This window comes from Melanostigma gelatinosum (genome assembly GCF_949748355.1).
Source record: "Melanostigma gelatinosum genome assembly, chromosome: 2".
In the NCBI taxonomy this organism is placed as follows: domain Eukaryota; kingdom Metazoa; phylum Chordata; class Actinopteri; order Perciformes; family Zoarcidae; genus Melanostigma; species Melanostigma gelatinosum.
Window position 1 is genome coordinate 9,472,637 of NC_136635.1, and position 27,849 is coordinate 9,500,485.

The 27,849-nt window shown below is 42.3% G+C and overlaps 1 protein-coding gene across 2 annotated transcripts in view; it reads left to right on the plus strand.

Annotated features, from left to right (window-relative positions):
• Positions 1–5,884: 5,884 nt before the first annotated feature.
• esrrga (estrogen-related receptor gamma a) overlaps positions 5,885–27,849 on the plus strand; it is a gene marked incomplete at its 3' end in the record, with an annotated part of 66,625 nt that continues 44,660 nt past the window's right edge. For both annotated transcript variants that reach the window (XM_079286739.1, XM_079286738.1), the window contains exons 1-2: positions 5,885–6,099; positions 16,521–16,679. In XM_079286739.1, the coding sequence (XP_079142865.1) occupies positions 6,044–6,099; positions 16,521–16,679 (215 nt within the window). In that variant the 5' untranslated portion in view covers positions 5,885–6,043. The remainder of the gene's footprint in view (positions 6,100–16,520; positions 16,680–27,849) is intronic.

The window sequence follows — 27,849 nt, forward strand, 5'->3', positions numbered from 1 at the left end:
TCTCTGTCGCACACACCTCTGTCTTCCTAGCTGTGAATCCTGCCTGACCTTTGTATGGAATAACAGGGCAGTCACATGGCTCTCTGTTCTAAAGAAATCACAACATACATCCCATAAGATTGTAAGCGTGTGTGTGTGTGTGTGTGTGTGTGTGTGTGTGTGTGTGTGTGTGTGTGTGTCTGTGTGTGCGTGTGTGTGTCAGGTCCGTCATCTGTGTGGTTAAATAATGTTTAAATTTTTTATTTAAACAGCGTTTGCCTTTTAGAAACTGCAAACACACCGCCACACAAATCTGCAAGTATATCATAAGATTTGATTTGACTGCATTAGCTTTGGTTTGCAATGTGTGTGTGTGTGTGTGTGTGTGTGTGGGTGTAACTTCCATGTACCGTCCTCCAAAGGTTACCCAGACAGAGTTTTGGTGACAGGCTCCAGAAAGCCCCCTAAACCCTGCAGCTTTTCCCAGCAGCTGTTCTCTCCTTGGCCTTGATCACCATCACTGCCCCTTCCCCTCCCTGGCGGTGCCTTGGTGGACACACAAGCACACTTGGCCACACACACACACACACACACACACATACAAGCACAGATTTGATGAGGTAAATATAGCAATCATAGATATTTTGGTGTAAGCCTATAATGTTGATCATTTGACTGAACCCAATGTGCGTCTGTTTATTTACCATCAATGCATATGTTCTGTGAAGCAAATGTAACAAATACAGCTCACTGACAACTACAGAAGCTGAGTTTAAATGACCTCAATTCACCATGGATTGAGAGGGTTCTGAGTCAGTATGGATGGTCGGGGTGCTGGGTGGGTGTGAGGGGAATGAGGGTTCTTTGTTCTGGATCCCAAACAACAAATAACTAAATACCTTAAATACCATGTTTCTTTCAGTTGTAGTGGTTGTGAAATCAATTGATGTACGCCATTTGTAAGCCATTTCTTTTCATAACCTGACAGAAGTTGCAATAACTAATGCCCTTCATCAGTATTTGTGTGTTATCACTTCATATAAACCTAATTTGCAACTATATGAAAACACTTCAACAACCCATTTTTGGTGATTTATTACAAATAATAATTGAGATTATTTAATTAATATATTAATTCATTATACATCACATTTTTATATTTGTATCCTTTATTGCTGCTAATTAACAACCTGTGTTTTCCTAAACAGACCAATAAGGTTGCAACCTAACACAACTTACTTACTCACTCACTCACTCACTCACTCACTCACTCACTCACTCACTCACTCACATCCTAAAATAAACTGCAGCTAAAGAGTAGTGTTTTCCTAATCAAACCTTGTGACTCTCACTGCTATTATGCCAATTGGACAGTTTGGTGACAGAGATGTCTTTTCAGGTCCCCGTCTCTCTTTTTGCTCCCTGCTTCTGAGTTCTGGTTGGAGGGCCGGGGCGGGGGGCCTGTGGTCAAATTGGCCGTTTCCTCACTGTGTTCTGCTGTACCTGCTGACACAGCTCACAGCTATCAGATAACTTCTCTCTCGTCCCTGCAGGCTGTAGAACTGTGTGTGTGTGTGTGTGTGTGTGTGGCTGGGTGTGTGTGTGTGTGTGTGTGTGTGTGTGTGTGTGTGTGTGTGTGTGTGTGTGTGTGTGTGTGTGGCTGGGTGTTGTGTGTGAGAGGATTTTTGGTTCCTTGATGAAATTGGATGTCATATATGATTTTCTTTTTTTTTGTATTATTGATATGATTTTTTTAAATTGAAGATGATTTCATTTTGTATGCTATATAGAGAAGCACGCACTCATGCACTCACACAACTAATAAGTGTGTATGTGCTGCAGTTGGCTATAAACTGACCAGAGCCCATAGCTCCCTCTGTTGGCTAGTGGTGAACTACAATCTCTCCCTTTCTGTCTCTCTCCCTCTCCCTCTCTCTCCCTCTCTGTTTCTCTCCCTCTCTCTCCCTCTCTGTCTCTCTCCCTCTCTCTCCCTCTCTCCGTCTCTCGCCCTCTCTCTCTCTCCCTCTCTCTCTCTGTCTCTCCCCCTCTCTCTGTCTCTCTCCCTCTCTCTGTCTCTCTCCCTCTCTCTGGCTCTCTCGTTAAATGTCAATAAGAAAAACATCCGGTGCAATTTGACAATCTCATACACAAAAGTCATATTCATGGTAATTATTACAGAGCCTTGTTTGTGGCTCATGATATGTGTGTGACTGGCATATATGTGTTGATGCGTGGTCTGAGGTCAGCTGCTTAAGTGACCGCCTCCTGAATTTGTTAAAGACTGTTTTGACCAGCACACATACACACACACACACACACACACACTGCCCTGAATGAACTTGCTGTGGCCTATCGAGTGGTGTGATTGATGTCAGTGAGAGTTGCAATGGATAATTCTTCCACAGATGTCAACAGGCTGCCACCACAGGGTCAAAACACACACACACACACACACACACACACACACACACAATTGCAGACAATAGACAAGAGAAAGAGATCAGAAGGGTACAGAGTACAATAGCCTTCACTCAACTGAACTTGACGATGCAAACAAGGCCATTTACACACGCATACAATAATTACCTGTGATTGGCGTCTACACGTTGACTGGGCTGGGTGTGTTTTTTTCATTATAGAGTCTGTATTTTATCCACAGTCTTGTAGAAATCATGGGAATGTGATTGCCAGGGAGCCGACACACACAAGTACACACACACACGCATGAACACACGGGGTATTTCCTCGGCTTTTACGGTAATAGCTTTGTGTTTAAGAGGTCTGCGTGGCAGCCGGGTTAGTCTGGCAAGAGAGAGAAGTGGCCTTAAGGGGTCACTGTCAACATACATACTGACTGAGAACCAATCAATAGTCGGGGGGGGGGGAGCGAGGCAGAAAGAGAGAAGGGGCTACGGTTGTTTCAGGGTTCAACTTAAATCACTGAGATTTCGTGACAGTGTCTATAGATTTCAAATTGAAGAGTGAGAAGCATCAGGAACATATGAGGAACATGTGTGTGTTTTTTACAGATCACGGCTCTGTTTAGGGTTGTGTACCCGTAGCATCGGACTTTCGTGTCTCACTACAACAATCTTTCCCTGTTTACAAAATAGACAAAGCTATTTAAGGCATCTCGTACAGCACAAGTCAGTGAAATCTGATCCTTAGATTTCATTTGTATGCTTTGTCTCAATAATCACGTGCTTATAATAAAATTGACTTTCTTAAAAATAATATTTTCATACAAACTGCATAATGTACATGCATACATTACATAATGTGGAACTTGATTCTTTTTCTAAAGTAAACTGAAACAAAGATTGATCTTCGTGTAAGTCACAACACTGTTTTTTCAAACGTGTTTGTCGTGCAGCCCTGAAATGTGTGAATTTATATGTGCATCTCTACTGCCCCTCTTAATTTCCCATGAACAGATTTCATATTTTTCAATACATATTATGCAAAACATGAAATCGATGTGTTGTAATCTTTCCCCACAGATGCAGAGATTGCAGATGCTTGTGTTTGTATCTATCTGTATGTATGTGTGAGTTAGAGACAGAGGTTTTGGTAAAGGATTTGTTTGCCCAGTAGTGACGGCAGCATTGATTCACACTCATCTTTGTCGATGCTTATAAGCCCCTGGATACATCATAACTCTGTGTGTGTGTGTGTGTGTGTGTGTGTGTGTGTGTGTGTGTGTGTGTGTGTGTGTACATGAACCTCATGGCATCTGTGTATGTGTTTGAATACATGTACCTCTTTGTAAATGTCCTAAAGACCCTTTCTTTGTACTATTTTGCCCCTAAAAAGGATTGTTGTTGTATGTTAGTAAACTGCTAATGAGACGTCTTTATTCCTGGAAAGACCCTAAAATCAACTCTACATTGCACTATGACGCATTGGACTACATTTTAAGCCTGAAAGTCAGAGTAAACTTGATTCTGCATATATAAAAGCAATAGTGATGTGTGTGTGTGTGTGTGTGTGTGTGTGTGTGTGTGTGTGTGTGTGTGTGTGTGTGTGTGTGTGTGTGTGTGTGTGTGTGTGTGTGTGTGTGTGTGCGTGTCGCTTCATGTCTCTTGCTAATCCGGGGTTTATTAACGCCACGTTTGTTTTTAAGTTGACACAACATGTGTTGAATAGTCAGTACATGTGGAGTTATGTGCCGTGGTTATGTATTACTCACTGAATTGTGGGATGTGACGGAGTAAGAGAGTAAGCCTTTTGACCTTTCCACGCACACACACAGATGCTTTATCAGCATCTAGCAACAATATTAACATCCTCGAGGGAGAAATGGGGTATTCTAGTCACGTAACATGGACGTTCTACTGTCAATCAACAAAGCTGAGGTGAAGCATTTGACATGTTTGTGAATGTGTGTTAGAAAAAGAGAGAGAGCGGGAAAGAGGAAAGAGGTTATAGATACTGTTGCGTACACACACGCGCACACACACGTACATCAAAGCAGAGATTGGTTTCAGGAAATGTTTTATTATCTGTTCTCTTCCAAAGCTGCTAATCACAACCACTCTCTTTCATCTTCGCATCCCCCCCCTTTCCACCCCTCTGATTTCTTTCTCTCTATCTCCCTCTCTCTTCCACAGTTGTCTTCCCCCCCCCCTCCATCCCGTGTGCAGTGGTGTCTGAGAGTTGGAAAAGTCAGATAGAACATTTTTTGACAGAAAGAAAGAAATATGCGAAGCAGATCTGGTTCCCTGTAGGTTTCCCATTTCCCCCTTTTTTAGAGAACAGACCCTTCCCTCTTTCCTTGTTCCCTGTCTCCTCCTATCTCTGAGATCGAGGAACAGTGAGATCGTGTTCCTGGACAATCCCTCTCGCTCCGACAATACCCTCATTCCAAGTTGTTATAATATAAGAAATACTGGAAATACTGGGAATATAGCACCTGCTGGTTTCGAGACGGCAGGGAGCTCGACAAAACAGCAAGCGGCGGGGAAAACCATGTCCCAATCATTCCCAAATCATTCCACAACAAAGGACAAGGGCCTCTGAATTGCCATAATCCCGTGTTTTACTGCTGAGCTGCGATGGGCTCTGTATGTTTGCAGTGTGAAACGTTTTTTTAGGCTTTGGGTTTAGGGTCAAGCTTACACTTTTTCCTTTGATCTTGTAAATTCTCTCGTCTTGATTAGGTACATTCTGTGTTTTGCAGCTAAGCTGACACAAATCTGTGATTTCTACCTGAAAAAAAAAATGCCTCGCAACATGCTGTAACTTAAGTCTTCAGCCTCTGCGTCAAAGATTTGTATTTTTTGAATATGTTTACGTCAAACCAAAGAGACATTTCAACATTGTGGCTACATAATTAGAGCAATAGAGATGGGTGCAGAGAAACTTTTGAGAAAGACTTGGTCAGAAAGACAGAAACAGAAAGGTTAATACAGTGATAAAGAATGAAAGAAAGAGGGAGAGCGGGATGTCGTGCTTTAAATCTCCCCTCACCTGTCTCTTTCTCCTCTCCGCTCCCTCTTTTCCTTCCTCCCTCCCTCTTCTCTTCCCCTCTATTGCTCTTTGTCTGATCCCTCCCTCTCCACCTGCTCTTCTCCCTCTCTCTCCCTCTCTCTCTCTCTCTCCCTCCTTGTCTCCACCCCTTCCTCCTCCCCTCCCCGCAGCCATTGGTCAAGTCACCACCAATAGCAGCAGAACCGGGGCCTGAGGGACTGCATATGCAAAACGCTGCTTAATATTCATGAGCAGCTATCGGGGCTTTAAGTCGTTGATTAGGACAGCGGCACAGCTTTCCGTCCCAACTGCCTGGCTGGCTGGCTGTGTGTGCACCTATAGCCCCCATCTCCCAGGCTGTCACATACACACACACTCACGCTCCCTCACATCTACACACACGCAGAGCCGATCAGTCCAGGCAGCGCACAGCCTGGTAATTGTATTGCTCCCTCCAAGCGGAAGGAAGGACCGAGAGAGAGGAAGACCGGAGAAAGAAGAGGAGGAAAGATATAAAAACTTTGATTTTTTTGAATTTTCTTGTTTGTTTTTTTTTCCTGGAGGAGGTTGTCTTGACAATGACCCGGCATCGCCGATGGAGTCGGTAGGACACCCGTTATCCGAGTGTTTTTTAATGCACTCTGATCAAGAGTAGGTAAATTTTACCTTTTTATCGAATCTTTTTATTCATCATTCAACTTGTCATTGTGTGTCATTGAGTGTGAGTGTGTGAATGTTTGTGTGTGTATGTGCTGGTATGCAGCAGAGGTGGCCGGCACCATGTCAAGGTTGTTTCTGCTGTCAGGTAGCACGGGTTCACTGTCTGTGTGTGTCTGTGTGTGTGTGTGTGCGTGTGTGTGTGTGTGTGCGTGTGTGTGTGTGTGTGTGTGTGTGTGTGTCTGTCTGTCTGTGTCTGCGGTATCCGGACAGCAGCTCTTACTCAGTGGGTAGAAGAGCGGAATTTCTGTCCCTCCACCTGGGAGCGAGACATACACTCAAACACACCTGCATACACGCACACACACACACACGCACGCACGCACACACACACTCATTAATAACGTACAGACAGTTTCTCAGTCACTTTCTCTGTTTTGAAGACATTGTTTCACTTTGAGTCAAGTTGTTCTCCGGACAAAACAGCAACTCAGACAGAGTCCTCTACGCGTGTGTGTGTGTGTGTGTGTGTGTGTGTGTGTGTGTGTGTGCCGTGCACGTGTGTTTTTATGAGTGTGTTCGTCCAAGCAGAGAATCAGAGAGGTAGCAGGCCATCGAGGTTACAAGAAAAAGGTGGAGAGACGGGAGGAGAAGGGCCCGTAGGAGAGGAGGGAGGAGGGAAAGGGGGAGAGCTGCGCTCTTAAATGCCAGAGGAGGTAGAATTTCAGACGGGCAGCTCAGCGTGTGGCCCCGCACAGGAATTTGAGACAGTTACACACACTCATACGTGTGTGTGTGTGAGCTGCTCTTTTAGCCGACGCTTTGCTCTTTTAGGTGAATGTTGAAGACGCTGTTAAAAATGCAGATGAACTGATTGGCGGAACAGACAGCAGTGTGTGTGTGTGTGTGTGTGTGTGTGTGTGTGTGTGTGTGTGTGTGTGTGTGTGTGTGTGTGTGTGTGTGTGTGTGTGTGTGTGTGTGTGTGTGTGTGTGTGTGTGTGTGCGTGTGTGTGTGTGTGTGCGTGTGTGCGTGTGTGTGTTATTGTGCAAGTACCATGTAAGGTACGCTTTATGAAAATGCACAAAAGGACAAACAAAGTCAGAGAATAAAGTGTAGTAAATCTACCATCTTTTTGAAACATTCCACTGTAAAGCGTGGATTATTCTCAAGTGACCAGTGTAATTCAGTCGGTGGACTGCACTCTCTGTCCATGTACGAACTCACTAATGCCACTGATACTGTCACATTTTCATTGCCATTAATTAATGGCAGGATTTCATAGTAATATGTATGAAAATAAAAAATGACTGTATACATGATTTCATTCTAAGAGGTCATGGCTTTATAGCGAATAGATTAAAATGAGGCAAAGTGAATCACAGCCTCAGGTTGAGCGTCCTTACGGTAGAAAGTCGTCGGTGGTGAACAGAAAGGACAGAGTTGAATCAGAAGCCGATGCAGAATGACTTCCTGATGTGTTTCCTGAACATTATTGAGATGTTTAAAGAAACACGTCGTTTTTTTAGTGTACTTTGAAGTTGTCTGACCTTTGTATGTGTGTGTGTGTGTGTGTGTGTGTGTGTGAGTGTCTTTTACATGCAGAGACCCTCTAACCTACACAGTATGTGGAATAAAGAGGCAACATTAGACAGTAAAAAGAGCAGATGGCGAAATCATTTATTTACCATTAAACTTGTCTTTCGTCATTTTAAGAATCCGATTTTTGTTTGTTTCTTCTGATTTGATTTGCAAAACATAATAGATATTTGAAAATGCCTAAGGAGTGATGCCTTTCATGTAATTTTATACATATTGAAACAATAATAATAAAACATACACCTTAAAGGGATTTTAATCCTACGTTTTTAAATAGCAGTGCAATGTCATGAATTAGGCTTTTGAGTTTTCTTTGACCCGAGCAAAGACTCACCTTGTCAACAAAAGCCTTTGACTTCAAACACACTGATTTCATTTTGTAAATCATTTGACTGGATGAGCAAAAGTATGAATTCAGAACATTTCCAACTGTAAGGACTCAACTCACTGTGTCTGAACAGAGTCTATGCGCTGGTCTCTCAACTGCAACACAGTGTGATGTATTTTAAGAGCAACAGCAATTCAGGTTAGAAACATTGAACTCTGTATTCTGGCCAGGTTTTGATGAAGTGTGTAGCGTGAGAGCTCTGCTCAGAAATTAAGCACAGATATATTAACAGGGAAAAACACTTTCATGTCATGTGAACAGTGGAATGTGTTGCTTTACCTGTGTGTGTGTGTGTGTGTGTGTGTGTGTGTGTGTGTGTGTGTGTTTCTGCAAGAGCATGTAAGCTGGGAACGCTCTCGCATATTAAGAAATCCTCTTGTCCATTCTTTCTTCTGTCCGTCTGTCCGCTCCTCCCTCCATCCCTCCATCCATCCAGCGTTCTCTCTTCTCTGCTCAGGCTTCCCCTCTTTAGCTCGCAGGCACTGCTTTCCTGCACTAATTAAAATATTAGGGATAATGATCATACCGATGATAATAATAATAACAACAAGTACCGCTTAAGCTGTTAACATAATTGCATTCCCCTCATGCCACCATATACATAGCATTTGCATATCATTAGGATATATTTCCTGCAGTGACTTCGGTGGATTTGGTGTTTTTTTTGTCAGCGGGTGTGAAGGAGACGGGAGGTGAGCATTGCACAGCGTCCGTGCTGATCATTCAGTCAAAGATGTAGCTGTGTGTGGGAGCGAGAGAGCAGCAGGAATGATTTCAATCACGGTTTTAAATTATTTTATTTTATTGCGAGGAAATGTTATGCAAATCAATTGTTGGTAATTGTGAGTGAAAATCTAAATTGTCTGTTCAAAGAGTTTGTTGCATGTTTGAAAATGCACTCGTGTCAAAGTATGCCCTTGATGAAAAATGTAAATTCATCACATAGTATTCTTACATGCCAGACAAATCTGAACCAAATAATGTTGTTTTACTGGTATTTATTTGCTATTGAACAGCTTTAATGATTAATCGGGTGCAGGTGATAGCGCACGATTTCTACCCTGCAAGTATTAGAGTGCGTCACGACAGCAATGAAAGCAGCGCAACACACGTATTCTATTGTGTCGGTACATTTTAGGAGCAACACCCATGACCTTAAAGATTTGATCATGATTTATTTTTCATGGTGACATAACATAATAAATGAACTGAAGAAAATAACATTCTTGAAACTTTGAAGGCCGACCGTTCTGATTACACTCTCTTCGTTCAAATGATCAGCCGGTGCTATTCAACTAAAAACAAAATAGTGCAGCTTTGTAAAAATGTTGTAGTCACTTAAAAAAGGAAGCTTTCGTGAACCTTTGCTGTCGCTGAAACTGTTGGGGGGGAAAAAAAGACCAACATCTGCGGAATTAATGAGAATGCAAAGAAATTCTTTTTTTTTTTGGTCAGTCCTTCGTGCACTCTTTTTTTTTTCTCAGGCCATGAGGGAGAAAAAGCAGCAGAGAGGGAGAGCGAGTGTAGCTCATTGGTGGGAGGGAAGGGGAGGGGGGGGGGGACCAAAGAGAGATTGCGTAAATTAAAATCCTTTTAATCTCCTTATAAAATCATTTACTTAATTCATCTGTCAAAGCATGTCAATATGTGCCACACTGATTTGTTGGCTGTGTATGAGTGTGTGTGTGTGTGTGTATGTGTGTGTGTGTGTGTGTGTACATTTGCATCTGTTTGTAGTCATGCATGGGTTCGTGCCTGCCTGTCCACATTGTGTGTGTGTGTGTGTGTGTGTGTGTGTGTGTGTGTGTGCATTTGCATCTGTTTGTAGTCATGCATGGGTTCGTGCCTGCCTGTCCACATTGTGTGTGTGTGTGTGTGTGTGTGTGTGTGTGTGTGTGTGTGTGTGTGTGTGTGACCCATTGGTAGCCTGTATGAGGAGGTGTTCTTCTTTTTGTGTGTCAGTTTTCCTGTCCGTCTGTCCCTACGGCATTCCTTGTCTGTCAGTTTTTGCATTGTCTAAGCCTAGACACACACGCACACTAACACCCACAGTAACACGCACACACACACACACTCATGCATACGGCAGCCTCTCTCATGTGAAGGGTCCGGGCATTCCAGTGGTAATTCAGTCCCGTAAAGCGAGAGAGAGCGAGAGGGGGAGAGAGATGCAATGAGAGAGAGACCGAGCAAGAGGTGGGAAGCAGGAGGGGGGGGGGGTGCTTTTGTCTGACACCAGCACTTAGGGGTCCGCTGGACACGCATGTACGCATGAACGCACACATGCGTGCACACACACACATGCACACAAACATACACCCTCACAAACATTTGCAGCTAAAAAGTAACCAAATTGTGGCAAAAATTAAATGACACATTCATACACTTTTGCAGATATTGAAGACACACCATCACTCACACTTTCATATGGTTTTGATGAATTTTCTCTGATGTATACTTAATCCCTCAATTCTGTGTGTGTGTGTGTGTGTCTGTCATGGGTCAGTGTCAGCCTTTATGTGTTGAAAGAGCAGTAAGAGAGACTGCACCAGCTGTGACACACACACACGCACACACACACTCACTGCAATTAGCCATTACACCACACTGACGGTGAAGCTGAACGTGTGTATGTGAGTGTGTGTTGTGATTGAATGCCAAAGCGCTGATTGAAAGAAGAGAGAGAGAGAGTGATATATAGTGAGAGGCAACGCCGCTCATCTCATCTCTTCTCATCTCTTATCCTTCCTCCCCTCCCCTCGCTCCACGCCGCTCATCCGCTCATTCCTTGTGTTTTGTCATCCATACATCAAAATGTGCATTCATTGATTATTACTCTTATAACAATCTATCAAATAATTTATGCCATGGCTAAGAATTACTCCTTTTGCTGTTACGAACTGTTCTGACGTTTCTACTGAACGTAGCAGGGCAGCTTCGAGTCTTTGCCACTGTTTAAAATGTAGCGTTCAGCGTCAAAAGCCTGTTATTTCCCTTCTTCTGTATGATTTTAACAGGTTTTTTTTATAGATCTCTCTGTTTAATTTGAGATAATATAGACTTTTCTTAAATTCTGTTGTATTTAGCTCTGTTATTGCACTGTTACTGCTGTGGCTTTATTTATTTTAGTAAAGGAGTTACTAGCTGTTCACTCGGTAAATTATTGAGCTGCGCTTCCAAACAGGAGAGTGTGTGAGTGTGTGAGTGTGTGTGTGTGTGTGTGTGTGTGTGTGTGTGTGTGTGTGTGTGTGTGTGTGTGTGTGTGTGTGTGTGTGTGTGTGTGTGTGTGTGTGTGTGTGCGGGTACGCCCATAGTGTCGTGCTCAGGGCCTCTAATGCTGCCTCTCACCTCTAATGGGAGGAGACAGCGGAGACCGGGCCACAATAGAACAGATTTAGATGGAGAGGTGCTGTGTATGCACGCATGTGTGTGTGTGTATGCACGCGCGTGTGTGTGTGTGTGTGTGTGTGCGCATGAGATAAAGAGGATCGAGAGAATGATGCAGGTTCAAACGTCTTGTCTGTTTTTTGTTCTTTCTGTCTTGCTGTTCCTCTCCCTCTCTCTTCCTCTGTGTCCGTGGGGAGAGCCTTATAGATCGGCTGCTTGGACAGTTCTCCCCCTCTACCAGGCCTTGTATAGTATGATTACATTGTCAATGGTTCGACAGTGTGTTAGGGGGTTCAAAAACACAACAGGGGAAAGATACAGTAGAAAGCGACATGGAAAGAGACTAAGAGGGAGAGAGAGAAATGAATGACCATGTCGCCTTCCGACTGACAGTGAAATATTCCTCCCCTCATCCTCCCATCATGCTTCATGTGTGTGCCTGATGGGGAGAGAATGACAAGCCAGCCCGCCACCCCACCTCTCGCTTTAGTTTTTTTTTCAGTCTGCCTCTCTCTGCTTTTTCTCTTTCTGTGCGTCCCTTTGAGCACTTTGCATCTCCGTCGGTGTAATTTACCAACTTTATCGTGCATGTGACAAATAAGCTCCGTCTAACTTTCCTACAACAGCCTTTTCTAAATCAGAGAACAGTGATTCAATAACCACTGAGAAGCTTTCACACACCGAAGCATAGCACTCGTGAGATTCTATTGATAAAGGAAAAAGAAACAAGTGAAATGTCTCTTCATGCAAATAGTTTAGTATGTAATGTGTGCCTGTTTGTGTAAAATAGAGGAGACATGTAGATACAAGCTTCTTTGGTGTGAGGAAAGGGAAAGGTCTCTGACAAATCTGTTGAGGATGCAGCTCATCCTACAGGTTTACAAATGGTGTTCCTGTTTCTTTGCCCCCAAATTATCGCTCCACAATCGGCCTTTTTCACAAACAAACTAAAGACCATATCTGACCAGATATGACAACGAACGAGCATTTTATATATGAAGAAGTGCAGAAATGCCCTCAGCGTCGATCACTGTTTTTGAACTTTTTCAGGTAGTCGCGGCGCTTCTTGTCCTCAATAGCCTCTATTAGGCTGATACGCACTTTTCTTGACCTCCGCAGACAATCCATTTCCCCTTTATCCCCTTCTTCCTTCACCATTCCCCCCCCCCCACACACACACACTCCCTCCTCTCCCTTCCCACACACCCCTCCCTCGTGAAGCTGTCACCTTTCTGCACCCGCTCAGTCCCTATTAAGGCCGACAGCCCATCTGCCGCCTGCCCCGCTAACAGCTCCCGTCGCTAACGCTAACGCGCACACACATCCACATCCACTCAGACACACAAAGGGCTGCAGCGTCGAACCCCACCTGCCCTGATGCACATGCCATTTGCCCGGAGAAGCATAATCACACACATATAAATATGTTGATGCGCTCAGTATTTATGATTATGTAATGATCAATTTAAAGTCTCCCCAACACATACACAAATACATGTCGTTGTTGGACTCTATTTATGACACTTGATATTTTACGAATACGTCATTATTATATCACATATGCAGATATTAAATTGACATTTTCAACAATTACATCGCACTATATCAGGAATAACAGCACAATGTGTACAGTCTCACCACATTTTAGTACCTAGGAGCCTAGTTTTTAAAAGAAAAAGAGCCGCAGTTTTATTTATAAGATGCAAGAAATTGAACAGTTACATTTCTTTTCTATTGCGCTTTGTCCGGTTTGTGTTATTGCAAATTGTTGCAGGCAAAAGTGTGTATTTATGCTCTACTGACGCAGAGGAGGTGGACTCGATTATCCTGCAAATTCATTTGTCGTCTTGGTTTTTTGTTCATGATTGTCTGCAATGGTTGTTTATGAATGTTTATGGAACTACACATATGTGGATATTTATGGGATACGTGACTGGAAGACATCACGCTGCCCTGACGAGAGGGGTAATTAGGTAGGGCAGTTGCAGCCCTGTGCGTATATGTGTGTGCATGTGTGTGTGTGTGTGTGTTGTGGCATTTGCTCCCTTCAGGGATAGGTGCGTTTTGCATAAGCAAGAATGGCAACTGTCTCATCAATCACTGCATCACCATGTCACACACACACACACACACACACACACACAGAGGCGCACACACACTTATGGTGTCATGGTCATTCTGTTCACAGATGGGCCAGCAACACATGAGTGAGTCACTGAGCATCAGAAAGACACCCACGATCTCCCTACTTTTATACACACACACACACACACACACACACACACACACACACATCCGTAATGTGAGCACGTGTGTGTGCGTGTGTGTGCGTGTGTGTGCTGGTGCAGTTTACATGTAGGGACAGGAGCGTGAAACAGGTCAGGTAGAATCACATAGGTTAATACTCCTCTCCTTTATTCTCTCCTTTTACTTTGTATGCATGTGTAATTCATGACCTGAGCTATTTATTGTGTTGATGTGTAAATACTTTAAGCTTTTGAATGCTTACAATGAATCAAATTCGGCAGAGACTAAATTTGATACGAACTGCCCTTTTATTCATAATTATTACTGAACCAATACCGCGTGTACTTCTTCTCTCTTAAAATGACCCTTTATTGAATAGAATAACACACGGCTGTTGATGCCTGATTTAAATGATTGTCTGCTGATTTCAAGATGCCTCTCAGCCTAAATATAATCTTCTGGGATGAACAAAGATATCGGTAAAAATATCCGATTACCTTGCCATCAGGTATGATGTATTAAAAACAGTGGCTGGAGGTGAATTCTGCTAAATCAAAAAAAAAAATTTAGCTTAAATATTGAAATTGTGATTTTATTTCAAAACGTGTTAAACTCAGATTTTCTCTCTGAAGTGCATCTCATAGTTTGTGGTAATGAGGATGTAAAGCTAAATAAGTAAGTCACTTCATTGTTATAATGTGAGTTTAATGTGTCCCTCTTTCTTCCTCTTTATTTACTTCCATTTACTGTCTGCTGTGTTTGCCTGCAGAAGCACACAATCCACATAACGGCTTGTTGGATGAGAAAACTAACAACATCATGTGTACATGGTAGTGGGTGCACCTTAGTCTGCTGTGACACTGGGACACTCCCCCAATAAAAAAAAGCAGTATTAAGTGTTGCCTGTCTATATAGCATTGTGACACCGCAACCAAAGCCAATAAGTGTCTGAAGCAGCAGCAGCAGCAGCAGCGAGATATCGATTCCTCCTTTTCACCAGAGTGGAACTAAAACCTACATATTACACACACACTGGCCCTCCACCTCTCACTGAGCCAACCCAGCTCTGTGGCTGGAGGGAGGGTGTCTGTCAGACGAGTGATTGGTCTGTCTACCTGTCCGAATACGTAGCCCTCACCTGAACCGCAACCCGCAGTGGGACACCGTCACACACACACAGCTAACACACATTTCTGTGTGGTGTGTGTTTGTGTGCTAAACATGTGTTTGTGACACATACCAACATCCTGCTCTGTTTACGGATACACAAAGTCTGAGATAACACACACACACACACACACACACACACAGACATACACACACGTAATGACAGGAAAAGTCCAGCTAAACCAAAACAACAATAACTGAGGAGAGATAAGATTATGACTAAGCTCCTTGCATTACTTAAACAGCTCCAAGGTTTTTTGATTTGACATGAAAAGATTGGTCAGTATTTTTCATAAACCAATGTAACAAAATACTTTTTCAATTAGTATATTTCCCAGCAAAGTTTTAAAGTTAAATATAGATATTAACGTATTCCTCCCTTTTTAGGCCCATAATCATTTTTTTATTTTCTGTCATTATGCAAAAAATACATAAAAATGCTCAAAATGTAAAGCACAGAGAGGCCTCGAGCATTGCCAGCAGGCGTCTCTAATGCATTATTTTAGAACGATTACTCGTTGTGTTCTGACAATTGTTCCCCAGTCCAAATTAGTTCCTGTATTTTCGACATGTTGTCCGCCGGTAATGAAGTGCTTTTCTTCCCAGCAGCCCCGCTCTATTCTCCCCTGATGCTTTTGTTTAAATATAGGCCACGCATGCCATTTTATTATAAACCCTGCCTTCTCTCCTCTTTGACATCAGCTTTAAGTATTGTCCCTTTTTTTCGCATGCCGTGTTATTTTTTTGATTTCATTTTTTGCAATGGATGGTTTTGATTCTGTTGCCCAAAGTGACCTTATCACCCCGGCGACAGCTCTTCCCATGACGACAGTGCTGGTTTTGATTGACGGATAGCAGTCCCTCCTCGGGTGCTTTTACTTTTTTATTCCCTGAGTCTGAAAGCCTCTTTGTAAAGGCTAAACCTGATAAAACTCCTCTGACGTTCAATTAACAGACTGACGCATCCTCCACATCCGGCGCACGGACCACGGACATCCATTTCTCAGGAATTTCTTAACTCATTCCAGGACAAAGGTCTCATGTACTGGTCTAAAGGCACAACCTGTGCATCCGTCTGGCTGACAGCTTGCCTGTCTGTCTGCTCGTCGGTGCCCTCAGCATGTCGGCCTGTGCGTCGCTCTGTCGTTCCACACGTCTTCGAACCTGACTGTCCTATCTCTCTAAATGTGTCCTGCCTGTGCACGACTACACAACTACTGTCCTTAGTCGTATACTGTCACCGTTTGCGTGTTCTGTAGCTGTTTGTTATGTGAACTGCAGGCATTAGGACAAACAGAAAGTGAACGCTGAATGTGTGTGTTGCGTGTGTTTTAGCTTCATTTGTAACTCATATTTATTTTATTATTACATTTTTTCTTTTTTTCATCCATTTCCCAAAATAATTCTCCACATTTTTTACAGTTGTATTACATGAGTTTAATGTCGATACATATGTTTTCATTTAATAACTGATTTTTCATTTTTTTTTTCGAACAGATTTTGTATTTTTTACTTGATAGTAAATAGTTTGATAGTTAATCAAACACCCCCAAGTAGCATTAAGAAGGTCATGTCTCCACACTGGCTGTATTTTCACCCCTTCTTCTCTCACTTTGTCCCCGCCTACAGAATGAACTTATCGAAGGGGCCATTGGTGAACAGCAGCAGTGACGATATCTCCAAGTCAACCTATAGTAAATGCGGCGCTGGCGCCTGGAGGATGCACCAAAGCTACGATCCACTGGAGGCCAACCACATGAGAGACGCACATGCCCTCTACAACCCCAGGTAAGACCCAATGAAGAGGGGACCAAAGACACATAGAAAAGGAAGGAAAAGAGCGAATAAATGTAAAAGAAGGAGAATCTAGGAATCTGTTCGGTTCAGTTTTACACAAAAGGCACACTTGACCTCTATAACCCGCAGATGAAAAAGAAAGGAAAGACGAGCACTTTGAGACATCAGAAGCCAGTGTTTTCAGTGGTCCGTCTGTCTGAGAGAGAGAGAGAGAGAGAGAGAGAGAGAGAGAGAGAGAGAGAGACAGTGCTGAGAACGTTCCTCTATACGATCTATTAATGTACGAGGGTTATATATACTGTATGTATCTTTTCTTCGTCTTCATTTATTTATTTCTTCCACCAAGTATTTCTTCCTTCCCTTATGCCATGGAAGAAGGCTGTATGTACGAACTGATTGAAGTACTTTTTACATTTTCTGCAGACACGTATTTATTAGATCCGTAGTAAGATGCTCTGCTTTTGTGTTACTGCGTGCAGCAGTCAAACTTACTCTTTGCAATAAGCAGATGTACCTCCTTTAAAAGCATAGCCGTAAAAAAAGCAGAATCAGCAGTTTGTATTTCATCAGATTTTCTTTTTTGGAGTTAAAAAAAATTCATGGCTTCATAGAGTGACTGCTAAGATTCCATATAATTACAAACCCAAATATTTCTGATTATCAGTGACAACAGGCCATTGTCACGGTGAGGCCCAGTTCAAGCTTTCACTGTATTTGGTGTACGTGTTAAACATTTGCTCAGCAATTTTTACTTGTAACTGAGCTATAAATGTTTAGAAACCATGGCAAAGAGAAGATAAGAGAAAGGGCTTCATTTTCTGCCTCATAATATTTCGTTTTGTGTGCGTGTATGTGAGCAGTGTCGACTACCAATTCTGCTTAACACGGTTTACTCAGTGTTCAAAGACAAATGTTTTATTTTTGGAATGATGTACTAATACTGCTACATATTTATTTTTCTTCACCTGTAGCACCGTCTTTGTTTGGTTATATTTCTACGGTATATATGGGCCATCAAAGGAAAGCGAGATTCAACATCTGGCTCACGGACACTTCAGTAGTGCAAATGCGTCGCAGCACAAAGACTTTAAATCCTTTCACTTGGTTGAAGGACAGTCACTATTACCATAACATTAGTCCCCTATGCCATCTGCATTTGCAGTAAAGCATGAAAAGTTGAAACTAAAGGGACATTTTTCCAGCTCTAAGGTGGAAAGCAGTTCTACGTTTGTATTGTATGAGGCAGGTGAAACTGAGGGCTGCCTGAGTCCAGTCTTAGAACATAAACTGTAAATATGCTGCTTGTATCATGTTGAAACACAGTAAATGTGTGACACATTACACACACAGGCAGACTTTCCTCTTCATATTCACCCTCCCGCTCACTTCCTCTCTCGCTCTTTTAATCATCGTACGTTTTCTCTGGAGAGGAGAAAGAGCCCCAGATTGCAAAACTTTCATTTTTTTAGGCATGTTTGTATTCTATTTTTATTTTCTCACCTGAGAGTGTCGTAACCCAGCACTGCCAATCATTTTCAATCATCATTTAATTAATGACATTATTCAATTCCATTGTAAACACAAAAAGGCTCAGATATGCCTGCAAACATTTGTAAAATATTTGATGTGTTGAGATGTGCTCTCTGGATGTTAGTGACATAATGCTGCATGATCTCACAAACCAACATGATTATCTTGATGAACATTATCATGAAGAATGTTTCTGTTGTTGCAGCATATAAACACACTATTGATCCAACCATTGATCAAAGGCTTTTGCACAGCCCTGTACATTTCTGTGTGTGTGTGTGTATGTGTGTGTGTGTGTGTTTCTGTGTGCGCACTGTAGACTGGGAAGTCTTAGTCCAATAGGATTTCAGGCTTAGTCTGGGTCAAGCCAATTAGAGGACTGGCAAGCCATTCTCACACAGGCTCTCAGCCAATCACCAGGAGCAGTGTTACCTGCACAATGTGACTGTGTGTGTGTGTGTGTGTGTGTGTGTGTGTGTGTGTGTGTGTGTGTGTGTGTGTGTGTGTGTGTGTGTGTGTGTAGGTGTGTGTGTGTGTGTGTGTGTGTGTGTGTGTGTGTGTGCCAGAGGCTAGGGAGTCACGCCATGGCTTCAAGTCGCACATGCCGTTCTTGCACACAAATAGACGCTACACGCTAAACTCCACATTTGGGCGCATTATCTGTGCTGCATTGATTCAACTTTTTGGGGTTAGGGTTAAAACAAGCTGCAGTTAAAATTGTAATTGCGAATTCAACTGACAAAACTATGCCAGGCCTCAGATGTTACTTGAGTACGGAAGACACGTGACCAATCGATCAATGCTGACTTCTTGTTTCACATGTGGCACGAGCAGCGGTCTCCTTGAGGAAGGACCCGTGTTTGTTTGACCCATCGACCTCCCCTCCCGCTCGCACTGCCGGACTTTTTGTGGCCTCCATGCTTCCTGCCTGACTAACAACATCAACGATGGCTCAATTTAAGTGTCGCAGAAAGTGTCTTGACAGTGTGATAGTGAGACAGTATGCACAATAACCAGGACCTGAGACTGAAGCAACTGAATGGAGTTCAGTCGTTATTCCTTTGATTCTTTACGCCTCTGCTTTTCCTACTGTGACATGGCAACATTAAATAATCAATGAAGAGGGCCCATTCTTTTTTTAAAAAGGGCATAAAATCAATGAATTATTCGGCACTAAATGGTTAAGATGAAGGTAGTGTAAATACCCATGCATGCATACATCACAAAGTAGAAGGAGAGTATTTGTAGACACACACACACATTCAGTATGAGATCACATACGCATTTCCTCCAGGATATCTGACCTCCAACTGTGTTGATTGGATTTAGACGTAAACACACACTAAATGCGTCCAATTTCAATTCTGGTACAACAGAATTTGTGGTCCAAATTACATTTTCCAAAATGCATATAAAGGATGGCATCCATCAACAATCTTTTGATGTCTTTGATCTAAGAAGTAATGTGAAAAACTTTGCTTTGTTTCCTTGAGATTTGGCTGGAATTTAACCTTTTTTGAATTATGAAGAAATTCCTACCGGTAATTTGTTTTTTTGTTTTTTTCATTGCACAGCAACAATATTATTCCTCTTTTTATTTAGGCCATCAAACCATGGGAATGTGATTAATGTCAGGCAGCCATGGTGCGCTTGAATACACACACACACTCACACTCACACATTGCTGTAAACTGAGCCCAATGTAATCATAATGATAAAGCAGATTGCCTTAACACACAGATGGGCCTCCCAACAGCTCTGTGTGTGTGTGTGTGTGCGCGTGTGTGTACATGTGTGTAAGTGTGGACAATGCTGATTGGATTGCAGATTTATAGAAGAGGATTACTGCTGGTGCAGAGAGAGAGCGTAAGAGAGAGAGAGACGGTTTCAGACACTCACCTCTCATTAACTTCCACCCCCTTCAACTCAACTCGCCTTATTCTCAGTCATGGATAAACACACACACACACACACACACACACACACCGAAACATGCACAGTCAAGATGTCGATGCAGCACCTCATTTTCCATGCAATGTCAAATTCATGCTAATAAATGAATTTGAATATTAAAATGTATTTAAGTTGTTGTAACTTGCTTTCTTTCTTGGGAAAGTGAAATTCAAAGCCACGTGATAGCAAAGTCAATGCTGCAAACACAAGCAATAGTTTCACAGACACTTTGTACCAATGAATTAAGCAAATGATTTAAAACCTAAAAATCCACACACTGATCAGATCAGATTGATTTGTTCTATCACTGTCACAAGTCCTTGCACGAGTGGCAGTTTCTTGTTAATAAAGAGAGGGAAATAAGGAGGAAGATGTTGATGAAATGCACCAAATTGAATTGAGACAGGCTGACATGGACACTGTACAGAAATGAGAAAAAAAATCTAAGAATGTAAAATAGACAGCAGAAAGCTGGTAGGTCAGAAAGGGACAGAGACAGACAGGGAGGCAGAGACATTGGGCACTCCAGCAAACCTGATTATGACTGGATGTGAATTAGATTCCCTAACAGATGGTCCAGGAGCGAGGCTGAAAGGTGCAGCAGCCAGCAGTGAGGGGAGGGAGGGGGAGGGCGGGGGGGGGGGGGGGCAGGAGGGAAGAGAGGGAAGATCAGGAGAGGAGGCAAAGGGGACGAGTGTCAACAGAAGCTGGTGAAGTTACAGTTACGGTCAATTCAAAACGTGCAATAGTCATTTCAAATTACTATTTAATACATTTGGGTAATGTTCCAGCATTATTTTAAAATTTTATTTCACATAATTTACAACATTGACTTTCTTATTTTGACCCTCAGTACCTGTCACGTAATGTCACCATCCGGTAAAGGTAATGAACTGGCTGGATCGTTACCAGTCACTACCTTTGTGTACGTATCAGTGTAGTTTATAGAAGATTGAATTCTGAATTGAGAAGTAAGCACTCAGCCTGTTTAGGACGGACCTTCTTGATTTTTTCGTTTTTATTTTATTCCCAGATGCTGTGCATTATTGTACATACTCTAGTGCTGCTTCTCTCTCTCCCTGTGATGGATAGGTGTAAATCATCACAATCCTGTAGTGACAGCCCAATTTCCCCAAATCTGATCTGCTTAAAGAATGCAGCTTTGACTCTCTACTCGCTTATGTCTCCTCTCCTTTCCCACATTTCCTTTTCTCCTTTTTTTACCACTTTTTCCCCCTCTGATCAAGCACCACTTTACTTCTCTCTCTCTCTCTCTCTCTCCCCCCCTCTTTCTGTCTCTCCTCTCTTTTGCAGCATTGCGCTCTCTGTTCCCATTCCCTCCTTGTCTGTTTCCCTCTTCCTCCCCTCCCCTCTCTCTGCCTCCGTCCCATGTCACATTTGAAAGCCCTGTCATATTTACTAGAGTGGAAATCCTCTTTCACCATCTGCTTAATAAAATGTGTTTTTAATCCGATGGGGGATATTTTGTTTTTTTTTCAACACTTTATTATTACCTCTGCGCAATATCATTTGATACGGCACCTTGCCCCGGCTTCTATCTGTCTGAGTATGAGAGAGAGAGCGAGAGAGAGAGAGAGAGAGAGAGAGAGCGAGAGAGAGAGCGAGAGAGAGAGAGAGAGAGAGAGAGAGACAAGGAGAGCTGTACGTCTACATGAATGGTCAAATGTGTACGATTGTGTATGTGTGTGTGTGTGGTAAGTGTCGGTAAGTGTTTCGAAGGGCTGTTGCACCCCTAATGCTTTGCGATAACACTGCTTATCCACACACACACACACACACACACACATAGAAAGAGGGACGCATACTAACCTTGATCAATGACCTTTCCTTTATTAAGGAACCAGCCTACAATGTACCACCCTTACAACCCTGCACAAACACACTTCCTGCCGATATCCTGTGAATACGCAGTGTGTGAATGTGTTAATTCAAAACAAATTAGATGTTTATGTGTAATTTGTTTTGATTGGTAATTTCACATTTGGCACATGCACCGTCTTCTTTAAAAGGTTTACCGAACGAAAAGATGGATTCAATCATTTGAATTGATTTACACTCTTCAGCCTTTCCAGTAAAAGTACAAGGTATGCTGTTTAGTCTGCCAAGTCCCAAAACAGATCTGATTTAGACATCTAATTTGCTGTAATTTATGTATTTGATTATTTTGTATATACGGTAAATACTTGTATATAGTTAACACGCTAACTGTAAACTGTACCCGTGATGTGCAGCATGCGGGATGGAGTTGAGCTGTTTTAGAGGATTATAGCACTGGTCTTACAGTAGACAACCTACAAACACAATGACACACAACAGATAAAAAAGACAGAAAGAGAGCGAGAGAGACAAAGAGAGAGACAAAGAGAGAGGTAAGGAGAGAGAGACATGGTGACAAAGATAGTGCCTGGCAGCAACGCACTAATCAGCCACTGCTCCGCAAGAAAATGACCTAAATCATCAAGATTCCCATCTGACACACACACACACACACACACACACAAGAGGTGCACTGCCTTCACATTTTTTCCTGAACAAGCTCAACCTTTTCATATCTTTCCACTTAAATAACTACACACACACACACACACAGTCAGACTCTCAAATCTAAATCATCCTTTGTACAGACCAGGGGAGACTTTGAGAGGAAAAGGAACTCCCTTAAAAATGTTGAATATGATCTCACCTGTTACGAGAAGAGAAAAGACGAGGAAAATATCAGAGAAGAGGATGTGAAGAGGAGTTGTATGAACCCCCCTGTATGATGATTAAAGACATATGAAATGTATTGATATCACCAGACACAACATGACATTCCTGAATAGTTTGCAGTCTGCAGTTTGGAGCGCACATGATTCTTAATCAATCGTGTTTGGCCGAGCCTGCCCTGTGTGTGTGCTGTCTCCCACTGTTTATCCATTCACATCTAGAGGGTGTGTGTGTGTGTGTGTGTGTGTGTGTGTGTGTGTGTGAACTTTATAAACTCCAGGGTGCAACATAACAGCTTTAGCCCCACTAGTGTGCCCCTGTAAGTCTTACCCAATTCATTTCACTCCCCTGTATGTGTTTGCGGATTGTTGTGCACACCATAGGTGTGTGTAGATCTGTGTTTGTTACATTCAAATTCATACCTAGAAAGAGTCTTGGTGTCTAAACACACAAACACTCAGGAATATAGACACGCACACTCACATTTACTCTCCTCTCTTTACAGCCCGACAGCCCATTGGGCAGAATGTGTTTTAGCCATTATCACATTGATTGCATGTAATCAGGGGTTTATTCTGCAACCAATGAAGTGAATTACAGGTTTCCTGCCCGACTAACACTGTAACAATTGATCTGCTCCCTGGTGTGTGTGTATGTGTGTGGGGCGGTAAGGTGGTGTGTGTGGATGCACGAGAAGGAGAGAAGAGAATGACAGCGTGTGTGTTGTGTGAGAAGTGAAAGAGACCCAAAGAGAGCGGGATAGAGAGGGCGAGAGAGAGCTCAGTAGGAGGGAGAGTGGTTCGGATTGACTGTCGCTGTGAGTGTTTATTTTTTATTTTATTTGGGTTTTTTTACCATGAAAACAACTATAATCATCGGCACGCTGTGAGTCTATGGAGCTCAACTCAAACACACGGCAACACACAGATTATTTTCTCTCTCTTTCTCTGCCTTTAAACTGTGCCCACACTGTACACAATGCTCATGTAAAAACACAGATTCAATAACTACTTCACTAGAAAATGGCACACAGAATTTCAAACACATATATGTTTTTATTTTTTTTGCATTTGTACATGTGTTTGTTTATGTTTTTCTCTGTCCCGATCCAATCATTCAACCCTCAGATAATAGAAAATACGTTCTCGCTGTAATTCTTTATCAACAGCTGTAACCTACTCTTTTTGAACCTGTGCGTGCAGCTTACTAGTCAAGTTTAGGTGCATGTGTGTGTGTGTGTGTGTGTGTTTTTGTGCTTGTGTGCACACTCACCATTGCGTGTATCGAACTAACAAGCTGACAAGCAGTTCAACAACCCTCCACAGATAGGAGCGCGTTGAAAAGAGAGAGAAATAGAGCAAAGAAAGACAAATAAACAGAGGAGTGTGAGGGCTGAAAAAGCAATTCTGTCCATTGATGAAATCGTTCTATTCATTTGACTATGGAAATGTAACTGCATTTCTTTGCTCCTATTCCCCTTCTTACCCCATTCTTTAATTCAATGTATTTTCTTTTCTGTCTTCTATCCTTCCTTCACTTCCCCTTCCTCCCAAAGCACTGCCGGTATCATCTAGATAGAATTGTGTAAGGTTTTCTCTCTCTCTCTCTCTTTTTGCTAGTTGGACTGTGTTCTTATCAGCATGGAGAGCACAATGCTTGGTATGATAGAAAGGTATTAGCCAACCCGTGGTAGTTACATTGTCAGCACTTCTCTCTACTCTGTCTCTATTGCTACCACTTCTCTTTCCTCTCTGTTTTCCCCTCTGCTCTTATTCTCTACTCATTCTGATTGCTTTTACCTTGCTTTTTTCATATTCTTAGGGCAGTGAGATGCTTCATTCCTCTACACCAGGGGTCACTAATAGGCAGACCGCGGTCCGGACCCAGACGCTGTCCTATCCGGACCCGGACGTATAATGATGGATAATTGAGAATTATACATTTTGGCGGAGCGCTTCTATATTAACCTGCGCAGCTTTTCTAGCCTTTACGGCTCTCGGTCAGCAGTCCAGGAAACGCACCGACCAATTAGGCTACACGAGTTGTAGATCATCTCACGTGATGCTACTCAGCCAATCGGCTGTGTGTATTGCAAAATGCAACGGCCAATCGGCTGTGTGTATTGCAAAATGCATCGAGAGAGAGAGAGCAGTGGGAGAAGCAGTTTCACACGGCGAGTGGACCTCGAAAACAGAGCTTTTAACAAAGAATGGACGGACTCTTAATTATTTAACTTCTGAGACGTCCTCTTGTCAGTGTTTATGAACAAACTTTGAGTGTTATCCAAACCTCTAAAAGTGAGCGGCGAATGTAAAATGACACCCAGGCTGTCTGTTCTAAACCTTTATTTAGCTCGCAGCTACTTACACGGCTTCTCTCTCCTTCTTGAACCTGGGGCGGGACGAGAACAGTTTGGAATTGTTTGAGGACCAGTTTGTATTTACGGCTGCCATCTAGCGAGGCAGTCGTACAAAGATTGTATGTCATAAAAGGGGGACAAGTGCACACAGACACTAAGAGAGCACACAGTGAACAGCCCAGAGACACTGAGGCAGAGAGTACAGTAGTTGCTCTAATACGATGATTGTATGTTTGTCCCTGCCAGTTGTCAGGGCGCTGCATCAGCCCACCGCTCTAATGACAGCTTGTCATACTAAAATGTCCCACCTTCCTTCAAAACACACAGGAAAAAACATTCTTCTTTCTTTCTGTTTTCGACATCATTTGATTCTCTCTCTCTCTCTCTCTCTCGCTCGCTCTCTCTCTCTCTCTCTCTCTCTCTCTCTCTCTCTCGCGTCCACATATTTATCTCTGTTTCATGAGTCACTGTGAAAAAAAGAAATCGGACCAAAGAGAAAATGACAGGGATCGAGCTGGAAATGGAGACAAGGGAAGGTGGTAATCTTTCTTGTGTGTGTGTGTGTGTGTGTGTGTGTGTGTGTGTGTGTGTGTGTGTGTGTGTGTGTGTGTGTGTGTGTGTGTGTGTGTGTGTCCTACCTCAGTCAGGGACAGGTAAATAGGCCTGCTGAATAGTTGATGTCTGCAGGAACTAAACAGCCACTTTTGTCCTTTTGCTCTGGCTGTTTGTGAAATAGTGTCACATCCTGTTGGTGTCACAAACACTGTGTGGGTGGTCAAACAGGTAAAGGTGGGCTGTTGTCACTGTAATAGACTCACGGTGAACTACTATCAAGTTTGTTATTTCAAAGAGCTGAAAAGAATATTGGATGAAAGTGTCTGTCAGTTAACCTTCTTTTTTATTTGACGTTTAACATTATTTATTAAAACTATCCGTCAACTCTACAAGTAAATACATTTTTTTAAATATAAAAGATGTAGCCATTGAAGCAAAATTGCCATTTTTTCCATCAACAAATACACATGAAAAAACAGACAAACAGGGAAGTGTTCTGAAATCACCCAAAATGTTTAAGAATTGAACAAAATAAATACTTACTTTCTTCATGACCCAGTTAAATACATATAAGAAAATGTCTTACACCCTGTTAGTGCATCAACATGAACAGAATAGCAGGAAGAAAATTATATTCAAAACCCCTCTTCTGTAACAGAATTAAGCAAAACAGCTAAGTCTGAAATCTGATTACTGCTCTTCTTTGTGTTTTACCGCAATCATCTCATACGTAACGCACTGCTCACGTCTTTGAGCCGCTTGTGAAGAAACAAAAAGAAACACACTCAAGCCTTTTCCTCTTTATATCAACCTCTTTAAACACCTAAAAACATAAAGAATTGATAACAAAAAAAACGAGACCGAACCCCTTCCCTCTCTCTGCGCACTCATCTGAAGAGCAGGCAGGCACAATAAGACTGCTCTTTCAGCACTGAGCCGTCGTTACATAGCGGCATAATTATACTGATAACATACATACATAAATGCATTCAACCTCTCGCTCGGCACAGCGCACTGGCTGTGATTTCTTAATCTTCTCTCCTCTGAACGCATGTCTTCTTTTTTTATTCTTTTTATTCCTCCCCCTTCGACTGCCATTATGTTTCATTTATAAGCAGAGAGAGAGAGAGAGAGAGAGAGAGAGAGAGAGAGAGAGAGAGAGAGCGTAGAAAAGATGTGTGTTGGAGAAAAAGAGACGACAGAGAAAAAGAGAAACGGAGCAGAGAGGATGAATGAAAAGGGTGAAGGAAAGAGAGATAGATGAGACTTTGAGAGAGAGCGAGAGTAAAAAAGCGCCTGAGATCTTTTGGCACTTAAACTCTTTCACTTAATGGTACTCAGAGGGATTGACGGTCGAAGGGAGGGGGGCACAAAAGAGCATAAAGAGTGAAAAAGGAGAGATTAAATCATCACCATCACATCATCTACTTACAGTTTTTCTCGATTGCTAAGACACATTTATTGAAACGGTCCCCCATTCTCTCAAAACTGTAAACACAAAACCTCATCTTCAAGCACTATTTACAAAACCTCTGAATCCTCTTGCAAAATGAAACTTTCGCCTCAAAACAGTTTTACCTGTGCTCAAAATCAAACACTGCTCTCAAATCACAAACAAAGTGATCAAAATAATATACACTATCAAGCAGTCAGTAAACAATACACAAATAAATTGAAAACACATTGTTCAAAACATATATTTCTCAGGGAGAAGTCGATTTTTAATCTCAAAACAAATTTCACATGAACGAAAACATGTTCTATTACAGTAGCTCAAAATTGATCAGAAATTACTACTGTGCTTTGCTCTTTGCAATTTATTTTGTTCTTCCTCCTCCTTGTACCCCTATTTTTACAGTACTGTACCCTGCAGCTCACAAACGTGTCCTTTGTCTCTGTGATACTGTAATTCTTGTTCTTTGTTGATATGAACCTGCAACCAGTCAACATCTATTGAGCAGTCAGTACTGTTACTGTAACAAATAGAAAGCACGATGTTCAAGGCCATACAATTTGTTTATTGTACATTATACAGCC